General features: G+C 41.9%; 1 protein-coding gene across 2 annotated transcripts in view; it reads right to left on the bottom strand.

Annotated features, from left to right (window-relative positions):
- The window catches only part of crybg2 (crystallin beta-gamma domain containing 2), a 66,062-nt gene that overhangs the window by 31,486 nt on the left and 14,787 nt on the right, over nt 1-19,789 (bottom strand). For both annotated transcript variants that reach the window (XM_010864005.4, XM_020050358.3), the window contains exon 3: nt 5,927-9,621. In XM_010864005.4, coding sequence (XP_010862307.4) covers nt 5,927-9,621 — 3,695 coding nt within the window. The remainder of the gene's footprint in view (nt 1-5,926; nt 9,622-19,789) is intronic.

Below are 19,789 nucleotides of genomic sequence, written 5' to 3'. Positions count from 1 at the left end.
ATGAAGTTGATTCTACCGCAAAATTCTAATTATGTTCAGAAGGGAATTTTATCAAAGAAATATATCATTGCTAACATTAGTAATTAGTACATAAATAGGTGAGCTCTGCTGAAATTCACCTTTGATTTAAGTTGATCAAAACGCATTTAGCCACTGGCTGAAAATAGAGCTGAGTATAACTCTGAACACTGCTTTATTCCGAATGACAAATTTTATTCTTTGATGATCAGACTGACCTTCCCACTGAGCTCCCATCCAAAAAGAAGGCCCAACAATCCATTACCAGATAACGCATGGCATGCTGTCAATCTGACAAACAATGGAAGGCTGTGCCTGCATTCCCATGAGAAGCATGCACGTAATGTAGAGTGACGGTCGGCAGTGTGAAAGCCATGTAGGCCAAGTTCTTTCCTATGTTCAGAGGACTTTCATTTAGTTACAATCCAGTCTGTATAGCCGCTCCTGCAGACAACGGCAGGCACACAAAAAGGCTTAGGACTTAAGACTTTTTGGAGACCAAAATGTATTCACATTAAAAATACTATCCCACAAATCCTAACCTTACCCAAAACACTAAACCTAGATCTAAATCTAATCTTAACTCTTAAACTTCTAGTTTAAGGAGGACTTCTAGTTCTTACTTAACAAGTCCTACAACTTAACAAGTTCTAAAAAGTACTGTAATAAACATAAACATACATAACATACAGACACCAAGATGAAATTGCCACAGAAATATCTGTTTAGGAGTTAACAAAAGGTGTCCTAAAAGATTTTTTCATGTTTCAAGGACAACACAAATGGCTTATCTTTGGCCGACCACCCAATACAAACAAGCCATCAGCCTCTTCAAAGCCAAACCCAGGGGGAACATACCAAAAGTACTGTAAAAGCGGAATGATAGTGTTAATCAACATTCATTGACCATAAATGGAGTTTAGGTGTATAAGGAAATGTCCAATTTCTATTGGTCAACATAAGCCGCACAACCATGTTGGGGTGCATGTTCGCTTTTTAATGGACCGTGGATATTTGGATTATCTTGTTAATTTATATACACAGAAAGAAATCCTCAAATATTTCAATGTAAAACATTACTTCGCTGGATTGGGAGAGTTGGTTTGGGTGCACATAGTTATTGCTGCAGTTCACCTAAATTCCACATGGAGAATACATTCCACATACCAATCCTTTAAGCCACTGTCTGGGATTAAATATGAACAATAAACAATTTGCAGTAAAATTGCCTTTTTTTTCAGCACTATGCAATATCTGGAAGGGGTGGTTTAGGACTCTTTTGGGTAGAACAATTTGTCAGAAAAAAAAAGGTTGTTTTCCAGTTGCAGTATTTGTTTCATAACATAACCTTGGTCTGAAGTAGACATAAAAGATTGGAAAGTACTATATAAATCCATCTCCTATCATACACAAGTAAGCCATTGGGCTTCAATTAAAGTTCTTCCACTATGACTCCTCAAAGCCCATCCCACAAACTGGCAGAGCGGAAAACTAATTCTGGAATTTTGTGAAAGGATGGGTGAGGCTCCTGTCACAATATTTACAGTCTGGCCTGCTAACTTTCTCTGTATGTCATCCACCAGGAAACTGAAAATATTTTTTTGGTCATTTTGCAGATGCTGTCATAGTGGCAACAAGGGGCTATAAGTGTTCTTGATCAAGGACAGGAACGATATGGCCTTCGCCCAAGCTACTTTTTGGTCTACCCCTATGATGCCATTGTAAATAAAGGGATGTACATGTTAAAAAATTAAAAGTATTCAGACCCATTTTGCTTTCTCCACATTTTGCTGTGTTATGAAAAAAAAATCTGTCTTTATTTGAATTTCACGCAACGTCCCAACTTTTTTAGAAACAGGGTGTGACGGCTGCTCCGCGAGGTGCCACGCGCCCTTCGCCCTCTCTGGTGCTCCACCTCACCAGCATACTAACTGCCAGTTGGAGACGATGGCAAACGCACCCCACACACACACAGCTGCACCTCATTAGTTATTATGTGGTTATTTAAGTTCCTGATTTGTCACACACACCTCACAGGTTATCGTGTTCTGTTATGTTGAAGACCATGCAGTGCTGCCTTTATTTTTGATATATACAGTGAGGGAAAAATGTATTTGATCCCCTGCTGAATTTCTACGTTTGCCCACTGACAAAGAAATTATCTGTCTATAATTTTAATGGTAGGTTTATTCGAACAGTGAGTGACAGAATAACAACAACAAAATCCAGAAAAACGCATATTAGGAATTGATTTGCATTTTAATGAGTGAAATAAGTATTCGACCCTTCTGCAAAACATGACTTAGTACTTGGTGGCAAAACCTTTGTTGGCAATCATCAGGTCAGCCATTTCTTGTCGTTCGACACCAGGTAAGCACACATTTCAGGAGGGATTTTGTCCCACTCCTCTTAGCAGATCTTCTCCAAGTCTTTTAAAGTTTCGAGGCTTCAGCTCCCTCCACAGATTTTCTATGGGATTAAGGTCTGGAGACTGGCTAGCCCACTCCAGGACCTTAATGTGCTTCTTTCTGAACAATTCCTTTGTTGTCTTGGCTGTGTGTTTTGGGTCATTGTCATGCTGGAATACCCATCCACGATCCATTTTCAATGCCCTGGTTGAGGGAAGGAGGTTCTCACCCTAGATTTGACGGTACATGGCCCCATCCATTGTCCCTTTGATGCGGTGAAGTTGTCCTGTCCCCTTAGCAGAAAAACAACCCCAAAGCATTATGTTTCCACCTACCTGTTTGACGGTGGGGATGGTATTCTTGGGGTCATAGGCAGCATTCCTCCTCCTCCAAACACGGTGAGTTGAGTTGATACCAAAGAGCTAATTTTGGTCTCATCTGACCACAACACTTTCACCCAGTTCTCCTCTGAATCACTCAGATGTTCATTGGCAAACTTCAGACGAGAGAGAGTTTGGAATCCGATTGATTGATTGCTTCTGTGTCCCTTTAAGAGTGTGCTCCTAATCTCAGCTCGTTACCTGTATAAAAGACACCTGGGAGCCAGAAATCTTTCTCATTGAGGGGAGCAAATACTTATTCCACTCATTAAAATGCAAATAAATTTCAAAAAATGCTTTAAAAAATGATACACTGATCATTTCTTTGTCAGTGGGCAAACTTACAAAATCAGCAGGGGATCAAATACTTTTTTCCCTCACTGTAAGTACAGAAACATTTTTGGTGTCGTTTTTTGTTTTCATTTTTGCCACACTCGCTCCCCTCGTACCTCACAGAATAGCCCTGAGGAATTTTTTCTTTCGTTATTTCGTTGATATGGTTTGTTTTCTTTCGTTTCGAGATGAGCCAGTGTGGACATGAGGAGGGGTCTGGATCCCTGGAGTGTGCGTCGTAGCTAGAGGATAGATTCTGTGCCATGGAGGGACAAATCACTGGTTTGGTAACAGGGCTTAGTGAAATCATGTCTCAAATGGCGGCACGGTCAAGTGGGGGAGAGCGCTATTGAGCCAGCAGGTGCTGCTGGGCCTCCCGTCTCCGACCGTGTGGAATCTAGCCGCGCCAGGTAAGAGAACTCCAGAGATCCTTGCTTGAGAAATATGATGGTAATCCAGAGGGTTGTCGTGGTTTCCTTCTCCAATGTGAATTGTACTTTGGGGACCAGCTGTGTACAGATAATGAGAAGGTGACCACGATGATCACTCTTAAGTGGGCGCACCCTCGAATGGGCAACAGTGTTATGGGATGGTGGGTATGCGGAACTGAGGTAATTTCCCGGATTCACCACTCAGTTCCGAGCTGTGTTTGACCATCCTGTTGAGGGGCGGGATGGGGGGGCAAGTGGCTTATGCGCCTTAGGCAGGGAACGAGCGTGGTGGTGGAGTACGCGCTGTGGTCTGGCATGGGACGGACTGTGAGGCACTACGTCCTCTCCTGCACAGTCCATGATGCTTCTGATGGCTCCAGCGGGCAACCTCCACCCCCCCCAGTACCTCAGAGACCCTGGTCCCACCTCTCAGTGGACTTCCTTATGGACCTACCACCATCAGACAGGAAGACCACCATCGCTGTGGTAGTGGATCGGTTTTCCAAGATGGTCCACTGTCCGGTCCCACTGCCCGGCCTCCCCTCAACCTTCCAGTTCGCTGAGGTGCTGTTTCAGCAGGTCTTCCAGCTGTATGGGCTTTCTGGAGGACATTGTCTCCAACTGCACCCCCAGTTCATGTCCCGGGTGTGCAAGGCCTTCATGTCCAAGCTGGGGGATGCAGTCAGCCTCAAGTCAGGGTACCACCCCCAGGCTAATGGGCAGGCAGAGCATTCAAGAGCTGGGGAGGCGCCTCCGGTCCTATTGCCAGGGCAGTCCAGGTGAGTGGACCCGTTTTCTCTCCTGGGTGGAGTACGCCCAGAATTCCCTGTGCCCTTCCTCCACGGGTCTAACCCCCTACAAATGTTTGAATTAATTTTACTGTGACAATGTGTTCAACGTGCTGCAAATGATGGAGTATGTGTACACATCCTCCAGTACCCAAGGAGAAATAAAGGGCACGTTTCTCTGTCTGTGCACATATCCCGAATCTCTGAACACTAAACATCCGATTTTTTATTTCAGTTTCATTTTACCTCATAACAGTATGTTAATTAACCCTGGTGTCCCAGCTACATTACCAACATTGCCCTTATTTTGCAATATTAGTCCATTAGCTATAAATTGTTTATTCATCCACTATAACTATTCCAATAATTAATTTCAGAATAAATGTCAACTTTTGTTTTTAATGATATATGTTTTTCTGGAACGTAATCCTTATTGGACAGGAAAGTTGTGAAAGATAGAGGATGATGTTTTTTCTGAAAGAACAGTGGGTTGGCTCAACATCCCACGCTGCAACAGTATGTGTGGCAACTGAGAAGGCAGCATCTTACACCACTGGATCACCCTAAGCCACCAATTTGTCACCTTTTCTGGACGTGATATGTTCATATTCCAAAAAATAGCCGTTCATCAAATTATCATGCATATCTTTTATTAAGTTGTGTCTAGTTGTAGCGGTAGGCCTATTTGAAGTTATTGCTTTGCCTGCCCTAGACAGAATTTTACACTTCGCAGGAAGTTTAGGTTTAGACCCAGCTTAATGCAAAATATGGATTAATTCAAATGCTTGTGTATTGTGACATATATGTTACTGGGAGGTTATACTGGCATTTGCATTCTGGATTATCTGGATTTGCAACAGAAGACTGAGATGGCTGTCAGCAGTGCATTGTAATTGTCAATCCTAGGTGTTAGCAGGGCATACGTTTTTAAGCATCTACAGGTGATGATCCTAGTGATGTCTCCTACACTTTCTGGAAGCTGCAGATACAGTATCTGCTTTAAATGAGAGGTTTGTCCAATTTAGCTCTACTCACTATTGACAAAAATTGCAACATAAAGTCACCTCCAATATGACAATGCAAATGAAAAAAAAAGCTCTATAAGACAAATGACAGAGTTCATTAGCTATTTGTTATGGAAAAACACTTATTTTATACTTATATATTATTATTATTATATTTTTTTTTTTTTTAAAGACAGTTGTCAAAACACATTACGTGAAAATTGGCACATGCAATTTTTATATTACACAGCGGTATGTTTAAGATTATAACAGTAAATTTTCCATGACCAAAATGTAATAAAAGACAGACATTCATAATTTCCCCTCTGTGGTACACACTCCCATACCATCGTCTCAATCAATTTACTGCCCACGTTAAAACATTTATGGGCAGTCTCTACATGCGCACACACATGTGCAAGCTGTGTGCAAATCCATTTACATAGAGCAGAAAGATCAAAGGAAACTTGACCCCTTTTATCTCCACTTAAAAGAAAGACACACACCAAGATAAGTTTTGACATCAGAGAGAAGACACCTGATGAAATCTAAATAATTACTCACCCAGGCTGGCTGAGGCAGTCTCCTGACAGCTTTACTCCCAGCTGCTCTGACTCCGCTCCTGGTCTCTCCGTTTCCTCAGCAAAAAGACCACTGGCCTTCTGGAGTCTGTCTAGGATGGTTTCCTCTGTGACTGGAAGATTCTCATCCACCTGCTCTGGCACTGCGCTGACTCCTTCCGTGTCCCAGCCGACAGTGTTAGTCTCTGACTGGGGGGTGTGTGTGACTGTGCCTGACTCTTCTCTGTCTGTTTCAAGTGTGTGTTTGTTCCTGCTCTCTGGGCTGCGTGCGACAACGGTGTCTTCTTTCACTCTCCGATCAGGGTGAGTGAGTGTGCCCTCAGTACAGGGTGAACCTGTGTCCTTGACAAGACAAGTGACTAAGTCAACTACTTTTGCTGTGTGTGAGACTAAAACACTCTCCTCTCCACCTGCGGGGACTGTGTCAGGTGCTGCAAGTGTGTCGCCTGTCTCTGTGTTGCCTGTGGCGTTGTGTATCCGGCGCTCGTCCAGCCCATCCTGAGGTAGCTCTTCCTTCCCTGAGGGGAGTGTAAGTGTGTGTGTTTCGGGGCAGGCCTCTCTTCCCAGGTACGCGTGTGTAGTCGTGCTCTGGTTAGTCCCTGATCCCTCCTCCTCCACTCCATGCGGGACTGTGGTGGGAAGCAGGGCCGGCGACTCGCATTCCATAAATGTGTATGCCTGCTGAACCGGTAGGGCTTGTTCCGCCCCCTCCTTCCACTCCTCTTTCACCACCTCCAGCGACCAATCCGCGTCTCTCTCTTCTGGGTAACTTATGTTTGGCTTCTCTTTCTGGACTTCAAGCTTTTGGCTTCTATCTTCTGTGTTTAACTGAGCAGTCTCAACATTTCTAAAGGACATCTCTTTGATTTCTTTGTTTGACTCCACGCTCCATTCCACTTCAATGGTTTCATTACCCTTCCTCTGTAGTTTGTCAGTTTCTTGACCTTTGTCTGCCTTCAGCTTTGACACTCTTATCTCCTCTGTGTTATCTTCTGGGATGCTGTAATGGACCACTGACATAGAGACCTCCACGGCACTGCTGTTCTCTGGTATGGTTGCGTAACGTGAGCTCGCCCTGACAACTTCTGTCTCAATGGGAATATGCTCCTCAATCTGTCCATGAATATCTTTGCCCACGGCCTCTTCCATTATGGCTGCTTCATTAACTTTCTCAGTTGCCACTGTGGACATATCACCTGATCTTTCTTTGGCAATGTCTGTAGCACCGGGCCTAAAATATTCTCTAATCTGCCAATTTTCTTCTACCATTATTTCTACTCCTGTTTTTGGACCAAATTCTCTATCCATTGTTTCAGCTATCGTTGAGGAGCAAAAATAATCATTGGCGTTGTGGTGCACTTGTACTCCAAAGGATCCCCCCTCGGTGCACTCAAGATGAGGGGAATTCTCACTGCTAGGAGTGGCAGCGCTAACACTTCCAGATGTGACACTCACATTATCTGAGGAAGTTTGATCATTTCCATCAAAGTGCAGATCATAATGAGGAAGGACACAATTTGTGTTATCGGGGTCGTCAGTTTCAAGGCATATCGTAAATGTCGAGGTCAAAGACTGACCAACAAGACTTGGTTGAGTGTTGCAGTCCAGTGGCAGCCGATCAGTGCCTTGTTTGTCAAGGTCGGAGAAGGTGGACAACCGGTTGTAAGAAAAGTTTTCAGGGAGAAGACAGTCATAGAAAGCTTCATTTGTGTCACTGGAGCTGGAGTCAGCATTAGAGACTTCTGTATGAGATGTAGGATCCTCAGGCACTAAGCCATCGATTTCCATTGGCTCAGTAAGGGAGATACCTGTGCGCCAGTGGGCAGCATCATGCAGAGATACTGGTGCAACTGTGTTTTCAAGAAATGGGTCTGTATTAGGAGGTGGAGGGTCAGGCATGCTACTGGCGATGACAGACTGGTTGAGATAGGACATGTGATGTGAAGGAAAGCGGTTTGGAAAGAAAGAGTCATACATATCTTTGAATAGTCGTTCAGAGTCAATATGAGTAACTGTTTGGTCAGTATTAGGGGAGGCAGTGGTGTCTGCGCCATGGCGTCTGGCATCCATTTTGGAGTCTTCGGCCACAGATAGGTCTATGACAGTGGCATCGGTGGCAGAGCGGAATGGAGTGGATTGGGTGGCGTCATTGAAACTAGGTTTAATGCGATTCATGCCAGTCTCAGACTCCTGTTCCACTGGTTCCGGTAAACCATGAGTTACGGAGTCAAAGGGGTTATCCAAAAACAGGTATGGGTCAGTTTCATTATTCACCATGTTTCGGTTGGTGTCGAGACCTCCCTGAGTCATGCAAGGACCTGGCAGGGTAGATTCTTGTTCTGAGGTTAAATCTTGAGGAAATAATGAGTCACGCGGAGTTACACTGGCGTTGGCACTGGAGGTGTCTGTGCTGGAGACAGTGTTGGCAATGCTGGCAACGGAGGTTAGCGTTTCAGACGTAGATGTGTCACTGCTAGAGACAAAGTGGTCATATGCAAAGGCGGTGTCAACAGTAACAACAGGATTGACAAGAATGTCCATGTCAGTAACAGTGGTGACTGTTTTACAAGCAAGGGTGTCATTCTTCAGAATGGGTGCATCTATGTCGTTGACAGCCATTGTGTTCAAGGTCCGGACTGATGTCACCGTTTCTTCAGGGTTAATATCAGTTTCAGTAATAGTGGTTTCGACACTGGGATCCAAGGGCGTCTGAGGGAGATCAGTATTAGGGGCAACAATGCTGACATTTTCAGCAGGAACATGTCTGCCAGCGGAGAAGGTAACATTAGAGACCTCAGTATCAGAGGGAACCGCTTGGGTATGGGAGGGTGCAATAACTGAAAGGACGGAATCTGAAGGACCACTTCTCACAGGTTCCGAGCTGGTTACGGGACAGCGGGGGAAGTCATCCCTCTCGTTTGAGGTGGGAGCTGTAGAAAAGGGGCTAGCAGGGTTAAAGGTTGGAAGTGGGCTGGATGGGCAGGACAGTGGAAGTGGACTTGGTTGGATAGAGGGAGGAGAAGGTTTAACGCTACCGGCATCCATAGGAGAGGTGTCTGTTTGGGCTTTTGAGGAATAAGGTTTGTAACAATGAACGTCTTTCCCGTCCTCTTCCTGTGAGGAATCGTCCCATTCTACCTCAGGCAGGGCTAACGGGGCCATTTTTGTAGCCCGACCTACTCTAAGAGGAAGAGCACTGCCCCGGGAATTTGACTGGTTGGTTACGTTTTTAGGTCTGTCCATCGGGGGCTGTGTTTCATTGGTGACAGTTAAAGAACTGTCTGTCGTGGGCTCTCGGGCCAGTGACTTCTTGGCAACGGCAGGAGATGGATCAGTGGTGAGCAGTGTCTCAGTGTCAAGGTCTGGCTGAGACATAGAAAACACAATGCTTCTGTTTAAAGTGCCGCAATGCCTGCTGTCCCACGTACTGTGGTCAAGGCGCTCCTGCGTCTCTTGCCCTTCGACCTTAGTCTCCGGGCTGTGCAGGACCATGATGCTCTGGGAGAGATCACGGTCACTCTTCTTCTTCTTCCTCTTCAATCCAAAAGTGAACGTGCCGAACCTCTTGGGCTTGGCACGGAGGTCCGTTTCTGAGTAGCTGAGGTCTTGCGCCTGCTTACGAGCGATAGTTGGAAGTACAGATGGAGGAAGAGGGGTGGGGGGAGGCGGACCAGTATGCTTAGAGAGAAATTGAGGAAGAGAATAAGAAAGGTAGAGAGATTTGGGAGAGATAACAGAGAAAGCATTACTTCTTGGATCTACAATACACTCCTCATACATTTCCAACAACCCAAACCCATTTCACAGCTTGCCATGCTCCACAGAAAACTAAAGGCAAAAATGAGTGGTATGTCTACAAGAGAAGGTTGGGAATCTTGCCAGGACGATCCCCTGAGTTTATCTATCTATGCATGCTAGTGAAGGATCAGGGAGACACCCAGCCTTCATTCCAAACACCAACACACATGGTACTCCACCCATTGTTTGCGTAAAACCAGTTTAAGTCTATGTACTGTGCTGTCTATCAGCAGTGTGGTGGGGTAAGTAGAAGAATAAACTCCAGAAGTGTCAGATTATAGGAGGAAAGACTGAATGAAGAAGAGTCAGGGAAAGTGTATGGTAGAATAATACAAAATCAAGGAAATTCTTTTTCAGATGGGTACGTTTGATAAAATATGACTGCTGAGCGTGCTGTCATTAAATATGGATGACAATGGAGTGGAATGCAGAGCAGTCTGTCAGAAAACTTGTCAGAGGTTAGTTGAAAGGAATTCTTAACTGAGTGAAACACAAAAGACAACAATATCAGTCAAATCTGATCTGATTTACAGTGTGTTTGGAAAGTATTCAGACACCTTCACTTAATCCACATTTTGTTGAGCAACTGATTAGATTTTTTGTTGAATACATTTACGTGTATTTAGAAATGTGTGCCAATTTATTGAAATATCTCATGTGCGTAAATACTTAGACCTTTTATTCAGTACTTTCTAGAAGTGCCTTTGGCAGCGATGACAGCTTTGAGTCTTAGGTATGCCTCAAATTCTTTCTTCCTGATATTGACAAGATCCGTCAGATTGGATAGCAAGCTTCGGTGAACTTCAGGTTTCCCGACATACAGTATGTTCAATCTGTTTCATGGCTGGGCCCCTCGAGGACATTCAAAGTCTTGTCCTGAAGCCACTACATAGTTGTCATATGCCTTTAAAAGCCCAGAGTCCAAACTAAACATGGAGAAGCTGCGTTTAGCACTTATGCTGTACAAAACTGGAATAAACTACCAGAAGATCTTAGACGTGCCCCAAACGTATACATTTTTAAATCCAGGTTAAAAACACTTCTCTTCTCATGTGCCTATGACTGAGCATTTAAACTTAACCACACTGTTTAACCTTATAGCTTCCCACTTTTAATTGTTAGCCTTATAGCTTCCCACTTTTAATCTTCATATATTTTCTTATTGTATTTTTTTATTATAATGATGTATTCATTTGTTTTTATGTCATTGTTTTCCTACATTTTTCTTTGTAAAGCACATTGAATTGTGCTATATAAATAAACTTGCTTGCTTTAACTCAGGAGTGGCTTCCATCGAGGCACTCTACCATAAAGGCCTAAATGATAGTGCTGCACAGATGGTTGTCATTCTGGCAAGTTCTCTGAAGAGACACCTTGAAGCTATTAGAGTGGCCATTGAGTTCTTGGTTACCCTTTCCACCTGGTTACATAGAAGGAGTCTGCGTGACGTCAAATTTATTACATTTTACAATGAAGGTGCCCCTTGTCCTCCTGGTAAGCGCTGTGAAGACCATATATAGACAGATGTGCACAGTGAATTTGCCACAGGTGGACTCAAATAAAGCAATAGACACCTCAATGATGCTCAAAGGACACAGGATGCATCTGTGCTCAAGTTGGAGTGTCATTGTAAAGGGTTGGAATACTTATGCGTATACTTCCATTTTACATTTGCAATTACTAGGTAAAAGGTCCCAAAAAATGCTCAGCTGTGCCAGAAGTAATTTTTTTTGTATAATCGACCTGTGGTGCATTTGTGCATAAAGCATGATTTACATTTTGTATTAAAAAAGGTCATTGACAAGCTTGATGGCCTGAGAAATGATTACTGCATAAAAGCAGTTTCCATTTATATATCAGAAAGAGGCAGTTTCCATAAGGACATTGTTAACGGTTAAGTGGTTTCATATCTGTCATTTTAATGAAGAATATAATTGACAAGGATGTAGCCAAAGGCAGTTGTCAAGTTGAATCTGCAGTTCAACCAACAATGAAGTAGACTCCATCCTTTTAGTAAAAAGCTGAGTTATGGACTGAGAAATTCATAGGGTACTGCGATATACTGTACAAGCAAGGCCAGACAAGTCATACTTCAAATTCTAGTCATGTTGATGCTGTTTGTTTACCTTTACAGTGTTTATTACTGCTTATATTACAACTAAAGTAGCATAAAACAAGCTTGTATTTGATAAATAAAAGCATTTTTGGGTTCGGACAAGTTGAACCTACATATACTTTCAGTCAAATAATGGATGGACATTGCCAATGCATATTGCCCCATAAGCAGTATAAATATGCTTTCTGACATTTCACATTTAAACACAAGAACACATGTTAAAACACACACACACACAGAGACACACAGTCAAGCTAATGAATACTAGCTGTGTCACCTTACTCAGATGTGTTCAGAAGAAACAAAACTAGTTTTTCCTGCAAAAGGTAAATATGACTAGCAACTACAGCTTTTGTATAATTAGTACCTGTAATCCTATTGCATGGTAACACTGGTTCCCTCTTCTGGCTCGACTCTACTCGCCTCGCCTCAACTCTACAGTCGAGATGGTACCATGCAGTGGAAAAGTGCCAATAGAGGAATAACCTGTAACATGGCATAGCCACAGCCATCAACGCAATTCCACAGGTTCTAGATGGCAAAGCCCCAAAATTGTCCACGCTGGAAACCTGTGTTTCAGACAAAAGGAAGTGTATCACAGAAAGGTTTTTAATTGTAAATTCAGGGGGGGGAAATTATGCTCATTTTAGGTCCCAAGAAACAAAGAGATTTGATGTCAGATCTCACAATGAGCCTTGACGGTTGTACAGACACCTGTGAGGAACCTCTGTGTTACTCCTGACCCGGCTGACTCTATCCATGAACATATACAATAGACTTTAATAGCTGCTTTTTTCCAACTCTGGAAAATTATTAGAAACTTTTGTCTGAAACATTTGTCTGAAAAGCTAATTCATGCTTTTTTTTACTCTTAAACAACCCTAATAGTAACTTTAATCACAGCTAAATATGGTTACGAGAAACTTAACTAGAATGAAAAAGGGACTGCAATACATTAGTACTAGCTTGTCTATGCTGGCAGCCTGCTAAGGTTAGGGTTGATGTTAAAGTTTTACTGTTAACTTATACGGTTGCAAGCATGACATGGACTTCCTACTTACAGCATCTCTGTGAATTGTTCCTGCCGTACAAACCTATTTTTACGCTACAGTCACAAGAGCAAGGCCTCTTTATGGACTTGATTTATTTTACTTTGTCACAACTGCTGATGTAAAAAGGCTTTATAAAATACATTTGATTGATTGGAACAATGTGCCGATTAAAAGTGATGGCAAAATTAGGCTTTCCAGCCAATTGTATCGTACATTACACAAGGCCACATTCAACATTCAACACAATGTACACTAGTGACACCAGCTAGTTAAAATAATTTTGACGTCTCGATCATACATCTTTTAAACCAGCTTCAAATAAGGATGTACCATTTTGATGCAGGGGTATTGGTCTTTCCAACTCTTTACAATATATCTAGCAATATATTTTTCAACAACCTATTTATGTTTGTGGCCATGTTAACTACAAATGCAGGGAAACTGGAATATTGAGACTCCTCTGAACCCTGCCCCCACACAAAAAAAGTACTTAAATAAACTATCTGCATTCTCTATGCAAAAAACAACCAACAACAACAAAGTAAGAGGGGGTTTCATGTCCTTACATTGGATATTAAAAGTCTACACAGGTTATTGTGAGTTTTATTTTTTTTCCTCAAAGATTTCAGTTTGTTTTTCAATTGAATTGTTCACGTTATAGGTCACATAAAAAAATTGAAAAAGTTCTGACATGATTTATCTTTGTCTCATTCTTTAACATTACCTGGCATTTTAACAGGGGGGTGTAGACTTTTTATATCCACTGTATATCTACAACTAGAAACAAAAAAAATAACATCTGACATTCTACAGAATGTGAGGCCTCATTAGTCATTTATCACATGCTTCTCTGAAGACGATACTAGACTGTGTGCAACCACAGCAGAAACTCCCCAACGTTCCTGACATCTCAGAGCTTTGGTATCACAACGTAACTTCACTAACCATTAATATGAGAGACACAGATTCAGTCTCAACCTTTAACTGTTTACTGAAGACATTTCAACAGTAGGGTCTATGATTAAGTGTAGTCTGGACCAGGGGTGTGAAGGTGAATGTCAAGGCACCAGATTAAACCATCCTTGCAGTCTTTGCTTGATGGGCTCCCCTCTCCACTGGGATATCCTGGTTTGGGGTTGGTTGGTGTCCCTTTGATTGTCCGGTGCTTGGCAAAGTGGGTGGACATTTTTGCTGCTTGGTTGGCCCTGTTTGGCAATGTCTTTGGATAGGGCCACACTGGCCTCAGTCCCTACTTTAATGCTGCAGTAATATGTGTCCGGGGACTAGGGTTAGTTGGATTTCTGTGCCTACAGTATGTATACTTTTGGATCTAAGGAATGCACCCTTTATTTTCTCCGGTGTCATGTTGAATCTTAGGAGGACCTGAATCCTTGGGCCATGACTTTGGACTATCGGGCCTGTCAACTCCTGGTCGTCTCGGTCCTTGTCTACCTGGTTAAGCACTTGATCTGGATTCTACCTGAAGATTTTTGATACCGCCGACCTGACCCGCTGGTAGTGATGGCCCTTCGAGGCTTCATTACCGTTCTTCTAGCAACAGGATATTATGCTATCAGTGCTAATTCAGATTTTCTTTTTCAAAATAAAAGCCATAATTGAAATATAATAAGGTAATATAATTAACAATCTAGTCTGTACATCTTATGTTTAATGTCCATTCCAATGTTATTCTTGTCTGTTCTTTTTCACAGACTAGATTGTTAACTATATTGCCTTATACATTTCAATGATGGCTTTTATAGTGCTGCCTGCACAATATCCTGCTGCAAAAATAATACTAATGAAGCCTTGATTGGCCATCACTACCCGCTGGTCATCAGAACATGCAAAAATACTGATGTGGCCCAAAATGTTATTTTATACTCTTACGACGCACAGCTAGAAGAGGACAGACCACCCCTCAGTATGGCCGCTGTTTAGGTTTCTCTGCCATGTCCGGAACCTACTAGGGAGTTTTTCCTAGCCACTGTGCATACATGCATTAACATACAGATTAAATTCTCAAGGACACTTGCACTGATGGCTTTTCACCTCATTTCCAACCAAAGAACCGTTGCAAAATATTAGCTGTGTCTACTATATGCCTTTTGGCTAAATACAAACAGGATTTGATGTGACAATGGCTATCTGACAATGGGTATCTTGGCACCACTCTCATATTGCCAAGGTTTGTGGAATATCCAAGGAATAGTTCACATGGGGACATTTCTTCATCCTGGTAATGAAAGTCTACAACTCCTACTGTACAGAGTTATTGTTGGCCTCTTAAAGGCTTCTCTGGCAACAACCTTGCCTCTCAGATTCTGTGGAGGGTCTGCTCCAAGCATCCTTAGTTGTGCCATATTCATAACATGTTTTAATAATGGATTTAACCATGCTCCAGTGGATCTTAAAAGCTTAGGATTATTTTACAGTGCAACCCTGACTAGTGCTTCTCCAGACCTTATCCTGGACTAGCTATGTACTGTGCCATATGGCTTTCCAGAAACATATGTTTTAATCTGAGATCATATCACACTTTTGAGACACAGGTAAACTTTCTTTACTCAACTAATTGTGTAAAGGCATCTAAAGGCACCACAGCTCATGTATGTGTGTCATAATATAGGGGTTGAATTCTTATGTAATCTAGGTTAATTTATTTGTTTTTATCTGTAACCAATCCTGAGTGTTCAATCAGTCAGGTAGCAGAGGAAGAGCTCCACCATAACCTGTTGTCCTATAGCTCCCTCTAGTGGAATATCAGAACCTGAACGTTTGCTCAAATTACAAAGGTTCTTATAATATACTTAATGGGCAACTGGATGCACTACCGCGTATATAATGATGTCCTATCCAATCAGGACCTTCGTTCCCAAAATTGATATTATGTAATACTTTTAGATCAGTGACAGAAAATCTCAATGAAGTCACTTTAGCTACAGATGTAATGCTACAAAATGTTTATACCTACAAAGTGAATACCTATTCCATCCACAGTAAATGTACTCAGCAAAAAGGATACCATAAGGTAGATCAAATAACATCTGACCTTGTAGCAGTCCCTCAATGCAATTCTAGCAGCAGGTTATAGCCTACATTAAACCAACTTTTGTAACCATACCCTAAACAAAGGCACGTAAAGAAGAAACACATTTTCAGCATTACACTTTATTTGCAATTCTGCAACACACTTTGAATTTTGTTTGCAATTCTGCAACACGCATTGCAAAACACTTCACACTGTTACACATTAGACACTTGAAATCTCTTGCAATCACTGGGAAAACACTTCCACTCAAAATGCAAACACACCTGAAATTGGCAAAACCTAGACACACACGAAAACATGTATACAGTATAGAACTAAAGCACTAAAGACAGCAGTGTTTTGTTTAAAGTACATCAGTGTGTTGCTGCAGCTTTGAAAGAGTAATTCAAATGGTGCATGTGTGTATCATTCTGTTGCAAAAATATCATTTAGAAAAAGGATTGTTTGGTTATGATTGTAGAGTTTCATTTTGACATGAAAGTGAGACGTCTATCTCCAAGTGTTGTGTCCTATTTGGCTTGTGTGTAAGAGTTTTGACGCAACGAGCATAATTCTGCAACAAGTGTGTAAGCAATTGGCCAAACCTGTAACAGAACTACAATGCTAATCACAATGTGATGAATGGATGTGTGCATGACGGAAGGCATGTTTGGACGTGTGCTTCCATGTGGGTGGGGGTGCAATGCATGGCGATGATTGCTCAGAGAACAGCCAGAGGGAGAGGAGGGGGACATGAAAAGCATGTCATTATCATTAGAAAGGGGACACAAACACGTTTAAAAAGCGATATGCATTGTTGAACGCAAACAAAAATGTGGCGCATAAAATGCTCATGCTCTGACAAGCCATTATGGAATGAGAAGAAATGCCAGAAGAACTTCTCCATCAAAATGACATATTATAACAAAAACAAAGCTGCAGTTTCCATTAAAAGTTTAAGAACCTAAGCTTTTCTATTGAGGGTGTACATGTTTGTTTCTCAGAGAACCACTGTAATACTATAGAAAAACTAATTGTATACCATACACATGAAAATCAAGAATGAAAGATAGTGAAGGTAAGTAATTGCATACCAAAAATATTAAAACAATATTTAGCAGAATTCTAACTTAATTTATTTATTAAATATTCTATATTGTATTACTATTTCTCAAACTGAGCTACAGACATTACACTAGGTAAAGGAGTCAAATCCAGTATATGACCAGCTGCGCCCACACTGGGCTTAATTGAAGTAAGGCTATCAGCGCTGTAGACAATAACACCATAGAACAAATGTCCACTAGAACTGTCAACTCACAACAGGAGATATATTGTTGGCATCTGGATTAGGGAGGGCGGCTCATTGTAATGACTGGAATGGAAGAAATGGAATGGTACCAAACCAGGTCCAGGGCTTGAGTCCGATTTTTACTCGTCCAATAGCAGCAAATACGATAAACTAATATATATATACCATCTTCTTCTCATAATCAATTTGCATGGGTAAATTTAAAACTGCACTTCGTATGCGTATGTATGTAATATAACACAAATAATTTGGTCAACCTAATTTACGTAAATATTCTCCCGCGCAGTGCTTCTAAAAATCTATATTTCAGCAGTCCTCTTTTCAGGAAGCCTATGGCAGTCTGGAGACCACCACGTGCAGTTGAATAAAATAAAACCCAGCTAATAATAAACAAACAAAAGAAATACTTTGAAACAGCGGTCCGACTGTATGTGTGACAACTGCAACTTGCATACTCATACACAGACACGTTTAGATGAAGAAACGACGTAACATTTCAGGCAGACACACTACACACCGATCTTGTGACAAAAAAAGAGCTACCACACTTTCAGATACATTTCTTGTACCTATGCAATCTCTGTAATAGGCCCGAAATATGGATTTATTTCAGTACATTCTCTGCAGTCTACATTCTCCTTGTCTGACTATTAGTTTTTTTTACTTGTCCTTGACAAGCTATATTGTCAAACCCAGCAAACACACCACACCCCCACAGTTTCCATGCGTTTGATATTCCATGTACTCCATTCAAGCTTTTATTATGCACTGTCCTGAGTTTGCCACAGTAGAGCAACCAACTGAGCTGATTCTACAGCAAATATACAGCTAATCATCAGAGATACAAGCACCATCTGGCAGTTGAAGTGAAAACACTACAGCAAACACAGTCCTATTAAAACAGTGGCAGACACAATTGAGTCACTAATTGAGTCATAAGACAAGGGCAAACATACAGACATCCTAGACATCCTGGCCACAACCTAAACAAACACAAAGTCAAAGCCCATGTTCAGTGATGACCCAAAAATGAGAATCTAGTCATAAAAAATAAAAATAAACTACAGCATTTCGCAAAAATAATCACGGTATGTTGTTGAAAATTCTAAAAAAAAGTATCTGTATATCATGCAGCATTGCAGCCCCACTTCAATTCCTAAATTAATGTGTGCTTGATCTCCATGGTAACTCATCTCTGTTCAAGTAGCCCATCTGAGCAGCAGGGGGCTGATCAAGGCCTGGTTGGTGTGGAGGGAACCTCATTGGTTGAGGGGGTGATCAGAGTTGAGGGGTGATCAGAGTTGAGGGGTGATCAGAGTTGAGGGGTGATCAGAGTTGAGGGGGTGATCAGAGTTGAGGGGGTGATCAGAGTTGGACGGGAGGGGCGTTTCTATTTTAAAATGTTGTTCCTAATTTTTTTTCTCAATAAAAGTACTTTAAGGGACAAATTAAGTCGAAACGATTCTGTAAACATAGAAATTGTCTGCAGAGTCTGATATGAAGATCCAGTATATCAATAACAGTTAATAAAACACTGTGTGTAGAGTTATTAAAGACACTATGACCTGGGAGCTGATCCGTGAGTGTGCTGTGGGCCAGTAAGGGGCTGGTGTTCTAGAACACTGGCGAATCAGAGCGGGGCAGAGGGAGAGGAGATGGTGTAGGTGTGACAATTATGGACTCTATGCCCTGGGATGTACTACGATCTGCTATTATAGAAGACATCCTTATCTTCAAACTTCTCCTGTGTGCCTTGTTTGTTTTTCAGTCCCTTGAAAAATATTTGTCTAATATTAGATTATCTACTTTATTATGATATTTCTCTACTACGACTATAATTTTTTTTATCTCAGAAAGGAGTTCAGTACTGTGGAATGCAGTGTGGTTTTCACTAGCCATAACATTGACCAGAAAGCTCCACTTTTGACCCATCTGTCCACAGAACATTCTTCATGGAGTCTTGACAGATGTTTCCAGGTGTGTTTTGACTAACCTTTCACTTTTTGAAAACATGGGGTATATTCTTGTTACAGACCAAGATGGCGGCACGTGTACATTGCGCACCTTAGCGTCTACAGTTTTTTACTTAATAGTTCATAGCTTATTCAATCATTTCAGCCTAGCACACACTCTATACAGCCGAAAATAACTCCTGGACATTGGAGCACAATGCACAGAAAGAGTTTTTGACAACTTCCAACTTCCACCGGAGATCACGAAAACACCCCGGGAGACGCTATTCACATCGACAACTGGAAGTGCCTGAAGGCGACGTCGAAATTATTTAAAAAGGTATAGGAAGCATGGAGGCCATCGGGCTAGGCTAATGCTAGCCTCCCATTGGCCATCACTACCTAGCCTTTTCCTCGCTAACGTACAGTCACTGGCGAACAAAATGGATGAAATACAACTGAGAATCATCTCACAAGAATTTATTATGGATTGCAGCGTCATGATTTTCTCTGAAACGTGGCTTAACAACAATATACCCGACAACGTAATAGAGCTGGAAGGGCATGCCGTCTTCAGAGCAGATC

This window comes from Esox lucius, chromosome 10 (genome assembly GCF_011004845.1).
Source record: "Esox lucius isolate fEsoLuc1 chromosome 10, fEsoLuc1.pri, whole genome shotgun sequence".
NCBI lineage: Eukaryota > Metazoa > Chordata > Actinopteri > Esociformes > Esocidae > Esox > Esox lucius.
The sequence above is the reverse complement of the archived record's forward strand: the minus strand, read 5'-3'. Positions and strand labels throughout refer to the sequence as shown.